Source organism: Pseudochaenichthys georgianus, chromosome 5 (genome assembly GCF_902827115.2).
Source record: "Pseudochaenichthys georgianus chromosome 5, fPseGeo1.2, whole genome shotgun sequence".
Taxonomy (NCBI): Eukaryota; Metazoa; Chordata; class Actinopteri; order Perciformes; family Channichthyidae; genus Pseudochaenichthys; species Pseudochaenichthys georgianus.
The window spans coordinates 39,581,057-39,605,305 of record NC_047507.1 but is presented as its reverse complement, the minus strand read 5'-3'; the positions used below and the strand labels follow the sequence as shown (position 1 = coordinate 39,605,305).

Here is a 24,249-nt window from a genome sequence, read left to right as displayed (position 1 = left end):
TAAAATTCTTCTTCTCGCCTACAAAGCCCTTAATGGGCAGGCGCCATCTTACCTTAAAGAACTCATTATACCCTACTGTCCTATTAGGGCATTGCGTTCCAAGAATGCAGGGTTGTTGGTTGTTCCTAGAGTCTCTGAAAGTACAATGGGAGCCAGAGCCTTTTCTTATCAAGCTCCACATTTGTGGAATCACCTTCCAGTTTGTGTTTGGGCGGCAGACAGCCTATCCGTTTTTAAGAGTACGCTTAAGACCTTCCTTTTTGATTAAGCTTATAGTGATGAAATAAATATAATCTAATAAGAATGCATTGACGTAGATACGTTGTGCCTCTTCACCTATACATTTTAGTTCTTACTCTTTCACTTAAATCCTAAAAACTTAGATCTTATATTTAAAACTTTATCCAAACCTTTCCCCTCTAAGACCTCTCGAGGTTTATTAGAGGGTAACAGGTTGCAGAGAACGCCTAGCCCGGCCGGGGAGTATGGAACGTAGTCACTGACCCACTCCTACCTCTGACAAATTCAGGTTCCAGGGGACCTTTCTCCCTGTGTGCCTCTCCACCTCTGTTTCCTACTTCTTACTGGCTACCCTTTTCCCTCAACCTATCCTAAGGGAGTGCATGTATGTAGACACGTTAGTTTAGCTGCTATAGGCTTGGACTGTTGAGGGGGGCACCTTTCTCCGTCTTTCTGGCTGTTTGTACCTGTGTACTCTCATGTTCCGATCAACCCAGTTTCCCCCAAATCTCTTTTTTGTGTCCATATATATATACGCCGGCTAATCATGTTGCTGTGGTCGTGTGTCCTGGATCCTCTATCCTGAGCACTGGATCTGAGTCCTGGACTTCGAGTCGTGTCTGAACAACCCAGTCTCACAAAAAAACGTGTAATAACTACGTTGGTCCACAACGTAGGACGTAGTATTTCTACAAAAACGCCTCTGAAATTGTAAGATCCCTACGTTTTTTTTCACCATTCATTCCAATGGCTGTCACGTGATCTTCACATTTCTCCCTGCAGAAAAAAAAACATGGCCGAACTTCGTTTTATTCTCAGTGTAAAATGCCTATTTTAAAGTTAGTTTGGCCATTAAAATGCCTTTTGATGTCATTTGATGCCAGAAATATGAGTTGTTATTTCAGATTATGTGTGCAGTGGATGTACACAAGCTTTAGTTTGCTAGTTATTATGAAGATTACTTCAGGAAATTGTGTCGATACAACGTTTTCATTGTTACCAAGGTGGTTGCTAGGGATGCTGCTATCAATATTATTTCTGTTATGTTGTGTAACTGTTTAATGGTGTTATCTTTATTGCTACCCCCTTCCCCATCAATGTATAGTGTTGGTCCACAGCGCAAACGTATTAGTTGAACAAAATCCGCATCTAAAATTGTGGCATAGATACGTTATTTTCCCATTTGCAATTCCCCATTTACTCAACAATAACACATAATTATCCTTGTGTTTATGTATTTGTTTGATTAATAAACACAAGTTGGAGTCCGTCAGGACCGAGGGTCGGAGCAGCTCATTTGCTTTAGAGAATATTACACCCGGAAGTAAGTATTCTCTCCGCTTCGCTTGACAAACCCCGTGATAGTCCTCAAGCTCTGTGATTGGAGAGTGTGCCGAGCGTCGAACAGCACTTGAAATGGGATGGAACCACGGCAGACTGTCCAAAACTGGATTTGAACGGCTCCACCCCGTCCCCCCCTCCCCCACCCTGTCCCCAGAACTTGTGTGTTTCGCAACATGTTCTATGGCACGTCTCTACTGGGAGTTGTAGTTTTAAAAGACGTTTTCGTATTTCCCATAATAAGAAGTTTCCAGTATTAAACTGTGTACATCCCTGGAGGTTTAGGGGATAGGAACACTCAAATTTAAAACATATAATTAATAAATGGGTGAAAATTGCTTGCGCCCATAATGGGCAGCATTAATATATACCCACATGACAGCTAAGGTCAGAAGAGCTTTATTTAACAGCTGGTCTTATGTCTGTGACCCCTCCTGTTGTTCATTGATGAGCCTGAAACATGCACTTGTCAAGGTTCAGAGGCACATTTTTGCAAATATGGCAATTTGCATTAAATCAGCATGTGTAACAGTTGTAAATATGCAGTGTTGTTTATTTGTAAATCATTTAGTATAATCACACAAATTCTGTGTTTTATATTTAATAATTCTGTGTTCTTTATTTATTGATTGTACAATACCTGACAAGGTCGGAGTTGAAAAACTTTGGTCGCAGGTTCCTCAACAGTGCATTACAAGACATCTATCAATATGTGTGTCCTTCCACCATTAAACTGTCGTATTCTGCACATTTCTTATACTATCTACATACATCTTATATAAGAGTATAATACATGTATAATATCAGTTAAAATAAGTGCTTCAACATAGTTAACTTTGCTGGAGGTATACACAAAGTTTTTCAATCATTGCATAACTACACCGTTTGTGAATATGATGTCAATAAACCTTAGAAAATCTTGAAATCTTGAAAGGGATGTGCAAAATAGTCATTATATACAGTCTTTAATTAACTATTAGTAGAGAATAACGAGTAATGAATATACTTTATAGGGATCCTATTAATATCTAATAATAAAAATAATGAAATCCAATAACATGCTTTAACCACTAGGTGTCCCTTTATATCAGCTGTGCACCTTTATGGTGTAAATACAGCCTATCTACCAATTGGATCAAATATAAAAGTCAGCCGAATTAGTGTTGATACTGCAAGGAGACGTATTGTGTGAAAAGAAATGTAAGATGTTGTTTAATGGCTGATATATTTATGATCCACGTCACGTTTTCAGTGTTGGCGGCAGTTCCTCATGTTTGTCTAGAAGTCTTCTCATCAGGGCTCTATAAATAGAGAACTACGGCAGATATGTAATATTTAATGCAGCCGAACCGTGTATTACAATGCCGTTATGTGATGACTTTCAAAGAGAAAAGCAAGCACACTCGGAATAAAGTGTTTTCGGTCTGTTTCCGGTATTTGTTTATGACGATGTGCTGTGAGATGTGAGACTGGAATTGCACAGGGGAAAATAACGGATTTTGTTAAACTAATACGTTTGCGCTGTGGACCAACACTATACATTGACGGGGAAGGGGGTAGCAATAAAGATAACACCATTAAACAGTTACACAACATAACAGAAATAATATCGATAGCAGCGTCCCTAGCAACCACCTTGGTAACAATGAAAACGTTGTATCGACACAATTTCCTGAAGTAATCTTCGTAATAACTAGCAAACTAAAGATCATGTATATCCACTGCACACATAATCTGAAATAACAACTCATATTTCTCGCATCAAATGACATCAAAACGCATTTTAATGGCCAAACTAACTTTAAAATAGGCATTTTACACCGAGAATATTCCATTGGAATGAATGGTGAAAAAAACATAAGGATCTTACAATTTCAGAGGCGTTTTTGTAGAAATACTACGTCCTACGTTGAGGACCAACGTAGTTATTACACGTTTTTTTATGAGACTGGGTTGGGCTGAACCGGTCTCTGCAGTCCTGCCTGACTCTCATCATACTACTTCCCTGATGGCTCCCACAAGATTGCTGACATCCTCGTGGATTCATCTTCTTATTATAGACACATGCTTTTCCAAACATTTGGTCTATGTTGTAAATGTATTCTCTCTCCGATTTAGATACGGCATCTATTGCACGTCTGTCCGTCGTGGCCTGGGAGAGGGATCCCTCCTCTGTTGCTCTCCCTGAGGTTTCTCCCATTATCCCCTTTAAACTGTGGGTTTTCTCCGGAAGTTTTTCCTTGTACGATGTGAGGGTCTAAGGACAGAGGGTGTCGTATTGTCATACTGATATTCTGTACACACTGTGAAGACCACTGAGACAAATGTAACATTTGTGATATTGGGCTATATAAATAAACATTGATTGATATCTTCACAGTATTATATTATCCAGTTTGTATCACTGACAAATACATCTAAGAGCATTTAAGCATTAATAGCCTACTTAAAATACTCTACTGTGTAGATTAGTAACAGTAGCCTACTGCATTATACCATATCAGCATATCATGTGTTTTTATAATTACAAAGTATAGTGACAGCAAGTGTTAAAATAAATGTAGTGCAGTAAAAAGTATATCTGCCTCTGAAAGGGAGTGGAGTAAAAATATAAAGTTGCCAAATATCTTCTTTTCTAATGTCACATTGTTCTGTTGTTTTACATAAAACCCTTCAGTTAAAAACATCGTATTGATATTTTTGTATCGCATTTGACATTGGTAATCCAAATCCAAAGGTTAGGTAAAGTTATCTTACTTTTATATTGTGATACTCAGATTAAGTTACACTTTTGGTAACGAGCAGTTGTAACACAATAGATGTTTTAAATACCCCTCCTAACCCTGGTAGGAGTGAGATTTTTAGGGTTATGATGTGCAGCTTACAGACATGGAGTCTCTGGGGAAGAGTGGTTTGGATCTGAACACAAACTAAAGAAACTCCATGCTGCTGAATCAACTCCTCATCATGACCTACACCCAAAACATCCTTACATCACACATACATTCTAAGGATAGCTGTATGAGGCTCAGAAACCCTGCATGGACAAGTTGGAGGAAATTCACAAAACCTGTCAAACATGTCAGATATGTCAGATCATGTTTTGGAAAGAAACTAGGAACTGTAGTGCATACTGTATTACGAGTTTGCTTCCTTCTAAAAGTGTATAAAGCAAATATTAGAGAGGAAGGGCATTTCAGTCTCCCTGTTTGTACCACACAGAGATATTGATAAGAAAGTTTACTTTGACTCGACTATTCATTTAGAACTTGCCTCGGGACTACAGGACTATTAAGCATTTTCGCTAACACTGGTATTTTAACTAAACTTATTCTTTGTGTTCACTAATGTGCTCTGTACCTGTCAAATAAACAAATATAAAGTAGCATAAAATGGAAATGCTTAAATTCCAGTTCAGTATAGCCCTACTTGAGATGAGGTGATCATGAGAAAGACTACATGTTTCATCAACGTACACTGTTAAATATCCAGAGCCAGATTCCCGATGATTGAAAAAGCTATGAAAGGGAAACTTATTTCTGAGAGAATAGAAAAAAAGTGCCCAAACTTGCACCAAATCCCAACTTTTGTCTTTATTGACATAAACTGTATATGCCTACAACCCGTCATAAAGCAACATGGCCGCCACACGGAAAACTCTCCGGTCTTTTTACCCTGTGTTTCTGTCGACAGAACATGAGTGTTTTTAGTTAACAGGAAAACATGGAAAACAGTTTATTGGCATATGCAAGATTCATCTTTCAATAGTTTTAATTAAATATCAGGACTGGGGTCGACCTAATGACAAATAAGGCGATATTACGTAACATACATGTGTTTTGAATCGCTTTTTCTTTTACAAAGATGTGTTTAAATTTCAGCCTGAACCGTCTTTTTGAATTTGGACCGACCCCGATCCATGACTGTGTGCTGACAGACATGAGAAAAGGAGAAGTGAGCAGAAGTTTTATGACGAGACAAATATGTAGTCTCTCAGCGTTTGAATCCTTTTTACTCCACAGGTGAGCCAAGAGCAGATTGAAGAGAAACATCCAGCCCAGCGTCTCAGTTTGACTACGTATTCACAAGAGGTCACTGTGTCAAAAGGCTGAAAAACACCACACACACTATCTTCAAATTCAAACAATGTAGGATTTTCTCAGAAAGCATCAGTGACAGACGAGGCGTGGAGTGTTTCATGTTCCCCCTGGCAGCCATATTGAAGGGACACAAACAAGTGGAACAGCGGAACAGAAGTACTCCGATCCTAATACCACAATCTACAAATACTAAAAAAAAAACCTGCTCCCACAATTATTGTCCTTTTTGAAATGTTAACATAATATTTTCAATTATTGGAGGAACCTGAGACTTTATATTGATATGCTAAAACTACACTGTAGCTATTGTGCATATGACAAATAAAGCCTTGAATTCTTTGAGAAGTGAAAAGAAGCGGAAATAGGAGTAAAAGTACAATGTTTCCTACCTTCTGATATATAGTGGAGTATAAGTAAACAGAAGCATAACATGGAGATTACTTAATTAAAGTACAAGCTCTTTCAAATCTTACTCGGCAATTTTCAGTGTAAATTGACAGTTTGTTACATGAAGGATTATCCAAAAACATTTACAGTAAAGTAGAAGAATCGCAAAGTGACACTCTACTGCAAGTAACAATCCACCACTGTAACAATTCATTCAGTTAATTAAACAGTACATTAGAATGCTAGCCTAGGGCTATCACTAATGGACAGAAAATCACTGAATCATGTAGGCCTACTGTACAATTTTAGGGTATCTGAGTATTTTCCCTTTATGCTACTTTATACTTCTACTCCATTACATTTTGGAAAGCAATAAAGTACTTTTTACTCCACTACCTTTATCTGACAGCCATTGTAGATTCAGATTCATAACTAATATTAAATATAAATCAGCTAATGAACAAACATGGACATATAATCATGGGTTAAGTTATCCAGCAGAGGATATACAATCATTAAATGAGCATAATAATATATGGAGGCCAATACTTTTGCACTTCTACTTAGGAATTTAATTGCAGGACTTTGGAAACGGAGTATTAGTATTTAGTATTGCTACATTGACTTAAGCAAAAAAGTTTGATTACATCTTCCACTCCTGGTGATAGGTGGTTGTTATGGGATCTCTATAATTGAACATTTGGGAATTGTAGCTGTTGGCATTTGATTTCCAAAAATAAACCTTATGATGATTAAACAGTTGCCTCGTTACATTTTCAATAAAGTAAGCATGTGTAAGTGTTTTCCCCTCACATGACATCTAATGAATGTAACTGATTAGATCCAGAGTTAGCTATGAGAGACGAAGCATTGCCTGCGGACCCTTCAGAAGGAGATATGGCAGACAGAGGGATCAAACTCCCGATCCTCTCTTTACAAGATGTTTCCACTGCTGTAACATTTTGAATGAGAAAGTCCTACATTTTTATTTTGCCGCTGCAGACATTTAGCAGCTATAGATGAGGGGTTGTCGTCGTCGTTTTAGAAGAGCAGAGAGATGACAACGCAGGAAGCAGAAAAATGGCTGAATCATGATCTGTTTTTTCTTTTCTTTTTTTCCCCTTACACATCTGTTTATTCTTCACATTCCTCCCAGAAACTCGTCCTCCACACACCCGTCACCTATAGTATGCACTAGTTACACAAAGTGCACATTCATGTACTCAAAAATAAGAGAGCGATATACATCACCACAGGCTTGGAGGGCATTTGTTTGGCGACTCTATGCCCTTTAAGGAGTGCACAGCTGGAGCAAAGAGATCACATTAATGAGAGGAGAAAAGCCTGGGTTCATTTCGTAAAGTCAGTGTACAAGTGCATACTTAAGGGTTGGGGTCTGTTTTAGATATATGCACGTAGGCTTTAAGAGAAAGCAGCAGCAGAGTCCCTGCCTCTCTTCCAGATGGAAGCAGCCTGCACACAGACAGGAGAGGGGCATTAGCTAGCTAGCAGGGCGAGCTAGCTTAGTTAGCCGCCCACGCCTCCAGGTCCGCCATGTCGTCCTCGTCTTCTTCCACCTTCTTCTTGTCTAAAAACAGGAGCAAACAGAAATAAACCTCAGATTTAATAATGTTATTCATAATCAGAACATTTGATTTATCCTTGGGGAAATTGGGTTTCGAAACAGTTGCTCCATTTTAGAACAAAATAAATGTTTAATTAAAACAAAAATATAATTAAAATATTTATAAAAATAAGGAAGTTAAAATACATTGTTTAAAAGGATTAAATAACATTAAATAGAATACAAATATTTATATACGAAGTTAAAACTGAACATGCATTCAAAAGATTAAAAAAATAACATAAAGATGTTTATATAAACATAAGAAGCTAAAGTAAAATGTCAAATGTAAGGATAAAATAAAAATAAATTCATACAATATATGATATGGAAGCACATCTTTGAAAAAATAACTAATTAAATAACAAATTCTGATTAATTGTGTGGCCCTAATATGCAACATGTATATCGTAATAAATGCTTTAGCGGTGTATAAATATGAATAAGATATAATTGCTGAATTGCTCGGTTTGGCTAATGATGATTGTGTAGATGTGTGTGCTGTTTGTGTGAGTATGACATAGACTTTTTACTTATAATAATACCTGGTCTCGATGGTAGTGATGTAGATGGTACGCTGGGTAGAGGAACGTCTTCTGTTCCTTGGATTTCCAGAAGATTTTTGTCCAGCTCTTCCTGTTCCAGCTCATCCAGCTCAGCCATAAGCTCGTCCTGAACACACACAAAAACACACACACATACACACGTGAGTTATCAATTAACCAACCACAGACAAAGACTAGTTTATTTTATAATAAAAGACACACTTCTCTCATCTGAGGTTTTATCCATTTGATGCCAGCAGCTGTAACTACAATAGGCGCTTTCACACCGCAGTACTTTTCCCACTGTAGTTCCGATATGGTTCCGAAATGTTGCGTTCACACCAAAAAAACCCGGAACTAAAATGAGTTAATGAGAACCTTTTCACCCCCTTTTCCGTCCCTGATGGAGAGCAGGTACTTTCATGGGAGAAAAAGGTTCCTATTTCTGATTGGCTGGGCCGATTGCAAACCACGCCCCGTAAAACTCCCCAAAAAGTTTTGTGAAGCCGCCATTTTATTATCCTCTAGATAATTAGCCTTAGACTCAGGTCCCTGGTTAGCCACTCCCCAAATCAGGAGAGATTGCGGACACCTGATTTGGGGAGTGGCTAACCAGGGACCTGAGTCTAAGGCCTAGGGGCCGTCACACCTCGCATTAGCATTATTAGCATTAGCCCAGCGCAGAAACGCAGAGAGACTAACTTATGGCAACACAAAATAAAACATGGGAGCGGTGGAGATGAGGAGGTGTCGGCGTTCTGGCAATTTACTCGGAAGGCTTCAGTAGAAGCTGCTGGGACTCCCAGCAGCTTCTACTGAAGCCAGTCCCCAACTCCGGGGACTTCCGGCCGGGGACTTTGGGCGGCAGTATACGCCGTGAAGTGGGTTGCGGCCTGCCAGTAAACCCAAAGCAGAAGAAGAAGAAGTGACGTCAGCGGCTTCATTTGCCTAATCCACCCCCAGGGACTTATTGCGGTGTGAACGCGATCTGTACTTAGTTCATGAGAACTAAAGAGTTCTCATGAACCTTTGAGGGAAAAGTACTGCGGTGTGAAAGCGCCTAATAGTTTATATATTTATGGTGACATGCTAAATCCTGGTGATATTCTTAAATATTGATGAAAGTTGAGGAGGGCCTCCAAAAGGCACATATTCACACAATATTACATTTTCCCTTTATTAATGTGTCAACAAGTCGAGTCCATTTGGTCAGTACATTCTGAAAATATAAAATGTTTCTGCCCTTTCTTATGTTGCACTTACTTATTTACTTTGTCTTTTAGTAAAACATAGATTTGTTCACTACTGTCATGAAGAATAGAGCTGTGGCAGATTATTTGAGTCGGGTTCCTGAGTTCCAGGGATGTTCTCACCTCGTCAAACTCATCCCCGAAACCGATCGGTCTGGAAATGACATCTGAGATTTCTTGAGCTACTTCCTGTTGTTCCGTGATGTCCGCCATCAGATCGTCTACTTTGTCTATGTCCCTGTGAAACACAAAGAGAGATGTGAGGATGTGTAAGTGCATGAATGAATACAAAATAAACCAGTATAAAGTGGGCAGGAATGAGTCCCAAGAGAGTGTGCATATCGCCACTTCTGGTTTGCTTGTCTTGTAGTCAATGGTTTTTAGAACATGTTTCTGGTTAAAAGCCAAAACAGGGTCTGCGTTCAACACAACTTAGAAGAGTATATTGACTCCACGACATAAAATACCCCACTGGTGAATGTCAGCAGCTTCTATGTTTTGATAAAATGTCTTATGAGACTACAAAACATGATTCGATTGGCTGACGCTTCTGCCGAGGCGTCAAAAGTTGAACATTGCTCAACTTTTGCAGCGAGCCACGCCAGCAACGCTCCACGTCGCTTCCCACGATGCAGTTCGGCTAAAAGTGACGTCACCCCATTCAAAGTGAAAGGGCAGAAGCGTTGGAAGCTTCAACGCACGCCGCTGAGTGGACGGGCCGTTAGATTAGCGGAGGTGACGTAAAGTCATGTGACCGTGCTGTAGTTTGTTTAAAGCCTAATGTTAGCTTTTAACTTCTGCCGATTGCAGTTACTCTTCAAAAACCATAAAAGTGGTTCTAATATGTGGAGATGATCCTGCTGAACAAAAGATGCATGTATGATAAACGTGTATTCGCCAGAGCTTATTTTATGCAATAATCCAAAATCTGTGGTAAAATGTCATTGGCTTTGTGTCAAGGAGATGCTTCAAATGTTGAGGTCGGCCAACAGAAACACGCCATCCCTGCACCACTCCATTACATACTTACAATAACAATGGTTAAATGTAACCTATCATTTGTTTCTCAATGTCTCTTACATGTTTTCATGTGCAGCCTTCATGGCCTTGGCGGCGTAGCCCATGTTCTTGAGCACTTCTGTGTTGGTGTTGGCGTTCTCTAGTGCTTCCCTCTGGAACTCGATGGTGGACAGCGTGCCGTCGATCTGACCCAGCTGCTGCTCGTAACGCTTTTTCCTTTTCAAGGCCTGTAGAGCCGCTGCACAGAAACAGACACGGAGTTAGTTCAGGACAACATTTCTCGTTGAAGCGGCTACAGAAACCTAATCTTGTTTCAAATCCCTGCTAATGCCGTCACAGTAAAACAGACATTGGGGAATCACTTTTAGAAGGCCCAGAGGTAGGGAGTAAAATGCGATGCTTCAGAGGAAGAAATCAGAAACAGATAGAAATAAAATAAGGATACAATTGTAACAACCCCTTGGCAAACAGAAAAGTATAGAAATATACCCTACTGTACTTTAATTGTCTCCTTAAAGGTCACATGTCATGGTCCTTTCTACTGATCATAATACCATTGTTGAGGGATATTACAATAGAAAAATACTGTGCAATTTTCCAAACTCACATTGTTTCGCATACAGCATCTCTGTAAACTACGTGTATTCACTCTCTCCACTAAACGGCTCGTTGGAGCTCTTGCCCCCCCCCCTCCCTGTGTGCTCCGATTGACCAATCCACTGACTTCCTCACACACACACGCAGCTCAGCTGATGTCTCCTCCCTGGCTGCAGGCTGATAACAGACAGTTGCGATCGCGGCAAAATTCTCTCTGCAGACCCATTCTCACAGCGTTTATCAACCTTTTTCTTCTCAATATCAAGCCACACTTATTGTTTTTACTTCGGCTGAGACTTTGTGTGTGCTCGGGGTGATTCACAACGTCCGATTGTTTCACGTTGTGAATCGCGCTGAGCTCCGTGGAGGTGTGATTTCCTTGTTTAGCGATACACAGCCAAACTCATCCTGAGCACACACAAAGTCACAGCCGAAGTAAAAACAATAAGTGTGGCTTGATATTGAGAAGAAAAACGTTGATAAACGCTGTGAGAATGGGTCTGCAGAGAGAATTTCGCTGCGATCTCAACTGTCTGTTATCAGCAGCAGCCCGGAGGAGACATCAGCTGAGCTGCCTGCACTGAGTGTGTGAGGAAGTCTGTGGATTGGTCAATTAGGACCAATCAGCGGGGGCTTAACGTAACGGCTCCGCGGACTTAACGTAACGGCTCCACGGATTGGTCCTTTTCGTTCCGGTTACAACATGACGTCCTGATGTACCCGGAAGAATCAAATGGATGATGACGTTTCACCAACGAGGCGTTTTGGGGAGTTCTTCTCTGTGTTAGAGTTTTACTCGCTACAGGGTGTACTTTGAGGGTTTTGACTCTGCAGACCGTTTACATGCATAAAAACCTTCATAACACACAAGGGGACGGGTGATAACCGGAAAAGCATGATATGTCACCTTTAATGTTGTAATATATGCTTATGAACATGCATTGCAACCTTAATTAATGTATTTAATTGTATTTCATTCTTAATTACTATTACATTATTTTATTTAAAAATAGTAGTAGTAGTAAGCTTTTAGTTTTTTTCTCAGTTTGTTTTGTTTATTTAAAAAAAGCTATTTGGCCTTAAGAGAAAGTCCAAAAGTCTAAGAACGAGATGGAAAGGAACAGAGGATTCAGTAGCACTATACGGTACCTCAGGTCAAACCGAGGACAGCGATAACAGCTCAAGTAGACAGGAACTTTGGGGCCTTTGGTAAGTCATGAGCAGAAGAGGGAGGCTGTGAGATGTTGGAATAAAGTGTTTGTCTTCATGAAACAGGACTCTGATAATCGGATAAAATCCTGTCTGAGCCAAATCTCTGTCAGTGTGACCTCAGGCTGTTTCGGGTTGTCCTCTCACTATTGCTTCCTGACAAGACCAGCATTTCATCCAGCTCACGGTATCAACTTAGAATAACCGAGATGATACATTTAGAAAAACGTATTTGGAGACAACCGTTGGATTTCCCCCTGATCTCAGACTGCGGTCGGTTGATAACAAAAAAGTGATATTTGAAGTTTGTTTAAGCCATTAGAAAGATAAAGATGCCAAACATTCACTGGTTCCATCTTCTTAAACATGCCATTCTTTTATTTGAAGTAGGGCTGCACGATATTGGAAAAAACTGACATTGCGATTTCTTTCCCCCTGTGATATATATTGCGATATGAAAAAATACAGGAATTGAAGAAAATACCGTTTTTTTTGTTCGCAAACTATCCTTTCTTGAACTTTAATGCTATACAATTGGTATTTTTTTTAGCAATATTTAACCGGATGAAGGATTTTAGTCACGGACGTCTGAATCTTAAAGGGGACTATCATGCAAAATGCACTTTTGTACATCTTTTATACATGAATATGTTTCCCCGGTGTGTCAGGGAACTCACCACGTGTCAGAAAACACAGCCCTTTTCCTCCATACCCAAACTCCATCGATCAAGCCAGTGTGGCGGAAACGTTCTCTCCCTCTTCTTCTCATGCTCCCTGTCACTCTCCTTTAACTCCTCCGGTGACATTCTGTTATTTGAAGAATGTTATTTGCCCGGAGCTTGGCCGGTTACCGCTGGTATTAAAAACATTTTGGCGAATGGTTAGGTGGCGAGAAAGTCTGTAGTGAACGAACGCGCTCCCGCTCATGGGGGAGCCTGCTCGCGCTGCGCTCCCGCAGCAAACAGCCGTTTGCTTTTCACCCAACAACGACAACCGCCTCACGAAACGCTATGTGGTAGCGTTAATAAACGAAACAATTTAACAACATTGCTTGTCAAAATACCTATACCACAGGACCATTTAAAAAAAGAAGAAGTTTTTAGTGGAACCGAGCGGGAAAGTGGAAAGTACGTTATGCTGGCCCGGGGGGTCGAAATAGTGCTTCCGGGCCAGCGGGCCATTTCTAATGTCAGCCCTGCTTTATATTTCTGAAAATGGGTTATGCGTGTAACCCTATATATATATATATATATATATATATATACAGTCTATGGTGTAACCTCAAACCTCAAGGATGGATTCACTTAATTTTAGACTGAAATATCGCAGTAAGGTATGGATGGATTGCCATTACATTCGGTCAATATATTCATGAACCCTTGACTTCAGGATTGACGAATGCAATACCCGTAAAAGTTGCAACATCCTCCCATCAAAAAACTATTCTTTCCATCATTTTGTCCAAACACATTTTATGACATTTGTGTTTAGTGCTTAAGAACAAATGCTAGTCCACTAAACTAAGTTGGTGAACATGTTCAACAGTATCTAACAACATATTAGTAATGTCATAATTATCATGTTAGCATGCTGTTAGCATGTAGCTCAGAGAACTGCTGTGCCTCTGTGCAACTTCACAGACAGCTCACACCATTTTCTTCATGTGGAAAAGTAATCCATAGTTACATGAAGCTAAACAACGTTGAAACACTGAAACTCAATGGATTTGATCACATATGGCTGCTTTGTTCCAGTGGAGCCAGACAGCAGCAGATTAGATTTGTCATCGTATTATATCAGCACCCGGCTCTTTTTCTGGACTGATAACGATATTACCTACAAATCATTATTAAATTATCGGATGCAGAGCTGCACTCAGCCTGCACACTTAGATTTTAGGTTTAGTTCTGCGACCCTTTGTTTTTCCTGTTCCTGGCACTCTTCAGTATTTAGCTTCCCTATGTGTGTAAAGTAGAGCTGCACAATGAGGAAATGTGCAATATGTGATCAAGTTATTACTATTACTTGCGATAAATTAACAGATATTGAAGTCTACATGGTTCTGCTTTTCTGCTGCTTTCCGTATAATGCTCAAACATATTGCTTATTGGAAAAATTCATTAGAAATACGTATTTCGAAAGCTATAATAAGGTGTGTGATAAAACTGGAAATCCTTTCTTTCCAACACTCTTTTAATTGACAAATTGAACATTCAACTGAACACAAAAGGTGCTGAATTGCAGTAGTTATTGCTTAAGTTGACATTGCAAACACGATTTTAAAGAAGTCAGGGTCTGACTAATGGCACATTTCCACTGCAGCGGGGTAGCCCTGTTTAAGTGTCCCTAAGCGTCCTCGCTCAGGCCTCGGGCTGCCTCGCTGGCCGTCCGAGGCCGTGGCGCATTTCCATTACAGTTTAGGACCTGGGATAGCAGCGCAGTGTAGGCGGGGCGTCTGTGCAGAGACATCCTGGAACACTTTCACATTTCGAGTTGTTCCGTCGAGCTCCCGCTGGATTTTATCATCCCCAATGAGATGTCAACGTCAAAAAATGCTGTGTATAAAAATGCTGCAAGCTTGCTTCTAGATATATAGGCGACGCTAGGGATGATCTCGCGCGCGATCTTGTGACGATTCTCTCTGACCAATCAGCAGTCGAGAGTGTTGACGTCACTAGTTCAGCCCTGGCCCTGGCCTGATAGAACCACGATTTGATGGGGCCGGAAAAAGTACCCGCTAGCCGGTGCTACGCTATATGGAAAGGTCACCAAAAACTGGCCTGGCCACTTGAGGACGATTAAACGGGGCTACCCGCTGCAGAGGAAATGCGCCATAAGTGTTGTGACAGGTAGGGATAACACTTAGTCAGACCCTGACTTCATGGGAAAATATGATGTAACCTTAATTACTGACTATTTTTTAATTGGTAATTGAATTTAGAAAAACATTTCTTTATATAAGGAAATCTGATCTGCCATGGTAACACGTGACCTGAATTGTTTGATGCCACAACCAAAATGTCCCTGTACAGGAGTGCAGGAGGTATACATGCTCATTGCATTCCCTGGCTGACGTCCTGCATTAGTAGCTGTGACGTAGCCACCCTCTATGGCTTGGAGGAATAACCCAGGTGGAAAATGTTTAACAAAGACTTGATGTCAAAGAGCACAAAGGGTGATGAGGTATTGTAGCAAAACGTGTAAAGTGGTTCAACCTGCCATGGTGCAGATGCTGCTTTCACTACAGGTTTATTATGTTTACTTTGAAAAATGTATGGACTGTGGCTGCGAGGGAGTGCGGTCGTCTTTCAACCAGAAGGTTGTGGGTTCGATCCCAGCCCGTGCAGTCAACATGTCGATGTATCCTTGGGCAAGACACTTAACCCTGAGTTGCTCCCGATGGCCAACGGTGTGTGAATGTTAGGTCCTAGAGTAAGGTACACTGCTCTGTATGAATGGGTGAATGACATGGAGTATGTAAAGCGCTTTGAGGGGTCTTAAAGACTGGATAAAGCGCTATATAAGTACAGTCCATTTACCATTGTGTGTGTTATTTATCACCTGACTATAGGGAGGTTTACTGATTGGATGAAAATCAGGTTTCAGGGTTTAAAGCTTGTACAATGTCATGAAGAACAGGACTTTTAAACCAGTTTCAAATGAGCTAGCAGTGCAAATGAGTTCCTGGAATGACAATATTGTGTCCAGTTGAAGTATAAACAAATACAGCTTTGAGGTTAATATGAGCTGTGAACTGAGTCCTAATGCTGCAGAACCAGCTAATGCAAAATACAAATAATAATATAACACTATTAAACATGTGCAAGATGTAGAATAATGCAGTCATCTTTTTTTGTTTCACAATTTTTTAAGCAGTGACTTTTTATACAGGACTGAATCTACTGAAAATGTATTGTGGTCAGCATGTTGACACCACTCTGTTGCTCAATAACATGTTTAAGTATATATTCCATATATAACCAGCTGAGTGTACTATTTAACATTGTGCTCATTTTACGTTTTTTTACTTTACTGTTTTTAGATGGAGGAGCATGTTATCGCTGCAATGACAACCTTCCAAAGTTTGCGTCACTATTCTGGAAAGTTGAAATTGCTGTGAAGTGTGGGATTCCTTAAAGCCCTTAGATCAGGGGTGTCAAACTCAATTTCATGGTGGGCCACATTAGCATTACGGTTGCACTCAAAGGGCCGGTTGTAACTATATAAATACATAATATATATGAAATAATGTATAATATTATTGCCTCTGCATTGGATTTTTATCGGATAGGGTAATAACTTCATAATTAACTATGTCTGAAAACAAAAGTCTAGGGCAAATCTCTTCAGTGCATGTCACAAAATGAGATGCATTGTGGGACATGTAGTTTATGGGCAACGTGCTTCTGTAAGGTAAGATAAGATGGATCTTTATTAATCCCTGTGGGGAAATTCAGTAGTTTAACAGCAACAGGGTAAGATTGAAAAACAGGACAGCACAGATGCACACAGATTAATACAACTAAGGATAAATCAAAGATAAAAATAAGAAAGATAAATAACTATAAAATAAGAAATTAATTAAAAATATATAGATATACTGTAAAGTAGCATGTAACCGTATAATAAACGTATTATATTCTTTGCAAGCTCTTGCGGGCCCCATCAAATGAAGCCGGATTTGGCCCCCGGGCCTCGACTTTGACTCCCCTGCCTTAGGTGAAGCCGTGGCTTTAAATGCAGCATCCGAGTGCTGTTGTAAATGAGCACATCCTCTACAGGCCTTACCAACACTACGTCAGTGCCACGTCTTCCACAACTCAATATCAAACAGATCATAGTGCAGTTGAAAAGAATCATTGCCAAACGTAAAGTCCTGGCTGCTCCCTGTAAGCACTATTTGCTAGATAGAAGGAAGCTGCCGATGTTCAAATGAAACCCTGATAATCCTGAGCACATCATTCTTAAGGCACTTTTTGCCACAGTGCATACTTCTGTCAGTGAATGTACCTACAGTTGAAAACTTCATATGCTGACATTTAAAGCACTATATATATATTAATGTTAAATTACTATCTTAAAAAGTCTTACAAGAATGCCTTCAATTCATTAAAAAGTCCCAAAATACTAAAAACTTCCTGAAACCAGAAAAGTTTCCATTTGATAACAAAAACGTTTTTGAATCCATTATCTTTGTAGAAAACAAACACGTTCCTATGTATGCAAGAATGAAATAAGAGTACATATTAATGTTAGTTGTCATCATAGGAATCAAGAGAATATGTAATTACTCTTTTTCTTTTTGAAGTCACTATTTCAGTAATGAGCTACGAGCCTTTTTCTAAAGTCATACAGCAGAAGTATTTGGATATTTAAAATAGCCTTTCAGTTGTCTGTGTTGTTAAACAGCCTTAATCGATCAGATCATCTGATGACAGGAACACTCTGGGCTGCATGGAGTCGAGTAGGACCTTTAGTATTTTGAAAACATTAAGCGTATTACCCGGATACTTTTAGCAAGAACTTTGAACTCAAAGCATGTCACAGGTCAGTTTGATTTCTGACTTTTGTCTTTGACTATTTTACAAGGTTCTCTGGTTCTGAGTTACATAACCTATTTTTGGAATTACTACAGCTATAATAAATGCAAGCTGTTAGATCATAAATATATGTACACTACATTGCCTTTAAATGAGACTTATTCTGTGTTTTAATACCTATCCTTAACATACCGTTTTGTTCTTATTCCTTTGGTTGTTTTATTCTATCTTTTATATATTGAATTGTTGTTAGCTACCCATTAATGCTATTTGCTTCCTCTTTTTTTGTTATTATTTCGATTTCTTGCCTTTTTATTCATTTGTTTATTCAGTTTAGAAATGTATTTAATGTTATTAAATATTTATAATTTATTTTCGGTTAAATCCGTAATATAAAAGATAGTAACATACTATATGTACTTTTGACTGGGTGTCATTAAGTGAACAAGCTACTGTCTAGTAGCTAGTTAGTCAGACAGTTTGACGTTACGTTACAGAACCACAAAGTGAATGAAACAATACAGTCAAGTTTGTAGGTTAGTAACTCTCACTTGTTGTTTGATGTGTCCCTTTCAGTTCATTTCATTCTACAGAAATAGTATTAACACTGTGCTGTCTTTTAAAGACACATTTAGAGTCATGTGACCGTGTTCGGGTGCCGTTAACATGAGAGCCTGTCAACTTCCCGGTTCCTTCCCTGTCGTTAGCCCGCAGGCTAACTAACAAACTAACTAACTAGCGGTTTGACTAACCCGTCAACTTCAGGAGCTTTCTTTCTCACCTCGTTTATTTTTCGTGCCATTCTTCTTCGCCGTAACGAGCTCCTCCCCGATTTTCTTTTCTAAAAAGTCCTGTTTTTTGGCCAACATCTCCTCGGTTTCTCGGAGTTTCTGGATAGCCTCCTGGGGTGTCGGCGCTTTTCCACCCTTACCCCCGCCGCCGAATAACTTACCAAACACCGACATTTTGTTAGTAAATGTAAACAATAACGGCTGATGTAACCGTACACGAACAGCCGGCCCTTTGTGGTACAGGACAGGTGGTCGTTAAATTGCTTGGTTGTCTTTCTAGATAACTATAACGTTAGTAACCGAGCGGAGGGCTGCCGCTGCTGCTGCTGTTGTTGTTATTTTTGTCTCTTCTTCCGCCTCTTCCAGAAAGGCCCCGTGATGTCATTACGTCAGCGCTGTTACGTGACTCATGCGTGACATGCGTTCAGGGAAATTCACAAATGAGCTGTTAAATATCTAAAAAAAAATCTATTTTTAGAAATCGTTTACCTTCAGAATTAAAAAACATTTTCTACTTACATTTTTTGTTTTTAATATTGCTATTGCCAAAAGTATAAAAACGTTTTTTTAATTCATTATTATTTATATTAATAATATTTACTATTTTTAGCTCAATAATAACTTATGTCATTATTGTATAACAACCTGATAATTTTAACTGTTTTAATTTCACCTCTGTCAGAATGTATAAGTTGGTATATATTTTCTAAATTTGTATGCAAGGCAGTTGTCCAAAACTAAAAATCCCCTGGTTAAGATCATAAGTGATCATGTTAGATCTAATGTAATGATAAGTTTGATAAACCACGATAAAAAAATCAGGTCAGAATTCAGGAAGCAAATCACTGCTGGATGTTACGCATTGATGCATGATAAACAACATGTCCATCCATCCCACATATGGAAGTATAACACGTCATATTGTGATTGATGTTTTTAATTTTTTTAATGCTACATAATCATAACTCACTAATAACTTAGTCAGTCAGTTATTTTTCGGTAAAAGTCACAACTTCCAATCAGCTGCAAGCGCCAAAAGGCCAGCCTAGTTCCTTCAGAAAACTACACCTCCCATGATTCACTGTGGCGTATTTTTCCAGCTGAAGATTTGAATGACCTGAGCGCCAGCCAATCAGAGCTTGCGTTGTTTGAGGGACAGGAGGAGCGGGAGCCACCTGGAGCACAGAAACATGGGGTGAGATAGATGTACACAGGGGTGGAGAGTAACTAAGGAATATACAAAGTATGCATTTGAGCTATACTTGTACTTCACTTCAGTATTGTATGCTAGCTTATACTTTTACCCCATTGTCTTTTGTATGCCAATATTACTTTTACATTTGTACTTGTAACAGAGTATTTTTACACTGTAGTATGTCTGCTTTTTTCTCAAGTAATGAATGACTTGAACACTATGCACAATTTATCCATACAAAATATAAGTATGGATGTAAATAACTTACTTGGATATTTCTTTCTGTAGGGGTCAAAGGTCGTGCTGCAGGGCCACTTGGAGGCTCTGCTCTTAAGACCTCCTTTAACTTCACACACTCCCTCTCGTACTTAAACACATTGTAAACATATAATCAAATTGTGAGCTTGTGCGATCCTCACTATTGTATGAATTAATGCAAAGACTTGAAACAATGTGTGTGTTTTCTTTGGTGTGTCTCTGTATGTGATGACTGGTAGTAAAGTGAAGTAAAGGATTTAAGTACACTTTTAAGGTAATTGTACTTTATTTGAGTATTTAGATCCCCTGCTTATACGGAAGACTACTTCACTACAATAACACTTACCCAGCAGGATATGCAGTGTGTGTGTGTGTGTGTGTGTGTGTGTGTGTGTGTGTGTGTGTGTGTGTGTGTGTGTGTGTGTGTGTGTGTGTATGTGTGTGTGTGTGTGTGTGTGTGTGTGTGTGTGTGTGTGTACCTCCTTGTAAGCCTCAGTCAGGGAGCCCCACTTGCTTGGCCAGACAGAAGCCGAATCCTTCTCAACCTTTACATATGCTTTCCTACACACACACACACACACACACACACACACACACACACACACACACCACACACACACACACACACACACACACACACACACACACACACACACACACACACACACACACACACACACACACACACACACACACACACACACACACACACACACACACACACACACACACACACACACACACACACACACACACACACACACACATGTAGCTGTTGATGTAGCTGCTGCCTGCTCTTTGGTTTGGTTTGTTTGAGTCTAGTTCTCCCACTGATTTTTTACTGTCTCACATGTATAATGTGTTTCTTTTATGCTGACCATTTGAATTGCACTAAACAAAAGGAAAAGGAAAGCTGAAGCTAGATGCTAACAAAATAATAAATGGCTTATTTTTGCTTAAACAAGGCATATATAGGTAGTGCATCGTAGTACTAGCAAGAGCTAGAGAACATGCAGAAGGAAATTGATCTGTGCGCTTTTTTAAATTAAAACAACATGTATATTTTATTTACTTTGTAATGCTGTAATGATAACATTTTCTGGTTGGATACTACCAAATATTTAAATGTATAGACAATGTTTCTAATAAAATGTAATCTATACCATGTCAACAACATGGTGCTCTGCAGATATATTATCTATCTATTTTACATTAAAGAGAGTGAAATTAACCCAGTGGAAAACACATTAAGATTACGAACTACAAAACATAGAAAAATGATTTAAAAAATGAAAACAATATTAAAGTGTTAACAATGAACAATAAGGCATTCACAATGATCACACAGGAAGACACGTCTCATGTTTTAAAACAAAATAAAGATTAGAATTAGTACTTATTCTGACTTTTCAACATCCAGTCAACTTTACGCCAACCCCCCCACCAAAACAAATCAAATACATCTTTGTGAATCACTCTGGCCTCTTTCACAAAGAGTGATACAATAAATACCAATGGTAAGCAACATTAAATCAAATAACAGTGAGCAGGTTTACCAGATTTCATCTCGATGCACAAAGTTGATGGGCTTAGATGTTCCCTGTGGATCTGCCATTTGTCCTGACCAGAGTGTGTGTGTGTTTGTGTGTATGTGTGTGTGAGGCTCTTTAGTTTTGTACGGCTAATGTTTCACCTGTGTGTAAGTTACACTGACAAAACTGTTTACCGTCGCCATGGGGACGGAGTTCCGTGACACTCACATACACATATATCTCTGTGTAACCGTGGCGATGATAGGATGGAAGCACTGGAGGGGAACTCAAACATTAGAGAGGTGTCCACTGAAATATCTCGATAACTCATACATACTCTGAAATAGAGTGGTGCAGGGATGAGTCCTTAAACCTGGGGATGAGTTAGCATTTAGCACTTCTGGGACTTCAACAGGAAATAAGGTCTGTGGTTAACAAAATCTTTGACATCAAATTCTTCAGTAAACACACCTGCATGTCTGAAGCTTATATGTGTCAAAGAAAACAGGGGTTGCTAACAAGTGGTAAACGACATCTCGCCGAACATTAGCCTATTTTAGCTTAGCGATGGTGACGTGAAGTTATGTGACCGTAGTTTAGTTTGTTTATAGCGTACATTTACCCTTTTACTTCTGGAGATTGCATTTACACTTCAACTATTTTAAAGAGGTGTTAATATGTGGAGATTATCCTTGTGAACAAACCTGATGGTATCATAAACGGAGGGAGGCTGTGGCTCAGTGGATAGTGTGCTTACTTCGAATCAGGGGATAGCAAGTTTGAGTGCCACTGCAGTCAGCATGTCATTGTGTCCCTGAGACACTTCACCCCAAATTGCACCTGTGGGGATTGTCCACAGTACCGAATGTATGTAAGTCGCTTTGGATAAAAGCGTCTAACAAATGTAGCCACAGATCATATTTTCTTGAATATTAAAAAAAATTCTCATTGCTATTGTGGAGGAAGCCTCTTTGATGCTAACTTCCGAGTTGGCCTGGACAATATGTCGTTGTACCACTCTCTACAGATTCTGAAATAGGCTTCTGATCACCGTTCACTCACACACTAACCTCCTTTTCCCCTCTCTCTCCAAGTGAGGTTCTTCCCCTCATTAACCCTGGACACCACCCTCTCTTTCCAGGCACACGTCAAATCTGTCACCAAATCCGCCTTCTACCACCTAAAAAATATTGCCAGAATCCGGCCTTCACTCTCTGACTCTGTGGCAGAAACCCTTGTACACGCCATCATTACATCCCGTCTGGACTATTGCAATGGAGTCCTGTCCGTGGTTCCCAGCAAAACCCTGGATAGGCTCCAATACGTCCAGAACTCTGCCGCCAGGCTTCTCACCCACACCAAGCCATGGCACCATATCACCCCCACCCTCATCCACCTACATTGGCTGCCGGTCAAGTCCTGGATTCAATACAAAACACTCATCCTCACGTACAAGTCCCTCCATTCCCTCGCCCCCCAGTACCTATCGGACCTCCTCCATCCCTACACCCCTTCTCGGAGTCTGCGATCCTCAGACACGGGCCTGCTCTCCATCCCCCGCTCTCGCCTCCGAACTGTTGGTGACAGGGCATTCAGTGTTGCGGCCCCCACCCTCTGGAATGCACTTCCTGCCGAGATCCGTAATGCTGCCTCCCTGGACATCTTCAAATCATCACTAAAAACATACCTGTTCACCCTGGCCTTCGGGCCCTAGCCCTTTCTGGTCCCCCGGCTTCCATCCATCCATCTTCTCCCGCTTATCCGTGGTCGGGTCGCGGGGGTAGCAGTTCCAGCAGACATCAACCAGCTCTGACTGGGGGATCCCAAGGCGCTCCCAGGCCAGCGAAGAGATATAATCCCTCCACCTGGTCCTAGGTCTACCCCTTGGTCTCTTCCCAGCTGGACGTGCCTGGAACACCTCCCTAGGGAGGCGCCCAGGTGGCATCCTAACTAGGTGCCCGAACCACCTCAACTGGCTCCTTTCGACGCGAAGGAGGAGCGGCTCAACTCCGAGTCCCTCCCTGATGACCGAACTTCTCACCTTATCTCTAAGGGAGACACCAGCCACCCGGCGGAGGAAACCCATCTCGGCCGCTTGTATCCGCGATCTCGTTCTTTCGGTCATGACCCATCCTTCATGACCATAGGTGAGGGTAGGAATGAAAATGGCCCGGTAGACAGAGAGCTTTGCCTTCTGGCTCAACTCCCTTTTCGTCACAACGGTGCGGTAAAGCGACTGCAGTACCGCTCCCGCTGCTCCGATTCTCCGGCCCATCTCACGCTCCATTGTTCCCTCACTCGAGAACAAGACCCCGAGATACTTGAACTCCTTCACTTGGGGTAAGGACTCATTCCCTACTTGGAGTGGACAGTCCATCGGTTTCCTGCTGAGAACCATGGCCTCAGATTTGGAGGTGCTGATCCTCATCCCAGCCGCTTCACACTCGGTTGCGAACCGATCCAGTGAGTGCTGAAGGTCGCAGACCGATGAAGCCATCAGAACCACATCATCTGCAAAAAGCAGTGGTGCAATCCTTAGTCCACCGAACTGCAGACCCCCTCCCCCACGACTACGCCTCGAAATCCGATCCATGTATATTACAAACAGGATTGGTGACAA

The 24,249-nt window shown here is 40.5% G+C and overlaps 2 protein-coding genes across 2 annotated transcripts; both read right to left on the bottom strand.

The window, feature by feature from the left end:
- Positions 1-5,149: 5,149 nt before the first annotated feature.
- On the bottom strand, positions 5,150-19,004 carry chmp4ba (charged multivesicular body protein 4Ba). The gene is made up of 5 exons (XM_034082705.2): positions 18,635-19,004; positions 10,568-10,745; positions 9,611-9,725; positions 8,238-8,364; positions 5,150-7,656 (listed from the first exon to the last, which is right to left on the bottom strand). The coding sequence occupies exons 1-5, from the start codon at positions 18,816-18,818 to the stop codon at positions 7,592-7,594; spliced, it is 669 nt and encodes a 222-aa protein (XP_033938596.1). The 5' UTR covers positions 18,819-19,004; the 3' UTR covers positions 5,150-7,591.
- Positions 19,005-19,581: 577 nt separating this feature from the next.
- On the bottom strand, positions 19,582-21,822 carry LOC117446504 (ciliary microtubule inner protein 1-like). Its single transcript, XM_034082706.1, has 4 exons — positions 21,654-21,822; positions 20,577-20,658; positions 20,108-20,206; positions 19,582-19,819 (listed from the first exon to the last, which is right to left on the bottom strand). The coding sequence occupies exons 1-4, from the start codon at positions 21,710-21,712 to the stop codon at positions 19,664-19,666; spliced, it is 396 nt and encodes a 131-aa protein (XP_033938597.1). The 5' UTR covers positions 21,713-21,822; the 3' UTR covers positions 19,582-19,663.
- Positions 21,823-24,249: the final 2,427 nt, after the last annotated feature.

Coding starts and splice junctions, on each gene's coding strand:
- chmp4ba (XM_034082705.2), bottom strand. CDS start 18,818: ATGTCGGTGTTTGGTAAGTTATTCGGCGGCGGGGGTAAGGGTGGAAAA. Junction 10,746..18,634: donor TGGCACGAAAAATAAACGAG/GTGAGAAAGAAA, acceptor GTTTCTGTGCAG/CGGCTCTACAGGCCTTGAAA. Junction 9,726..10,567: donor AAGGCTGCACATGAAAACAT/GTAAGAGACATT, acceptor TGTGTTTCACAG/GGACATAGACAAAGTAGACG.
- LOC117446504 (XM_034082706.1), bottom strand. CDS start 21,712: ATGGCAGATCCACAGGGAACATCTAAGCCCATCAACTTTGTGCATCGA. Junction 20,207..20,576: donor TGACTGAGGCTTACAAGGAG/GTACACACACAC, acceptor AATGTGTTTAAG/TACGAGAGGGAGTGTGTGAA. Junction 19,820..20,107: donor CTACAGAAAGAAATATCCAA/GTAAGTTATTTA, acceptor TCTGTGCTCCAG/GTGGCTCCCGCTCCTCCTGT.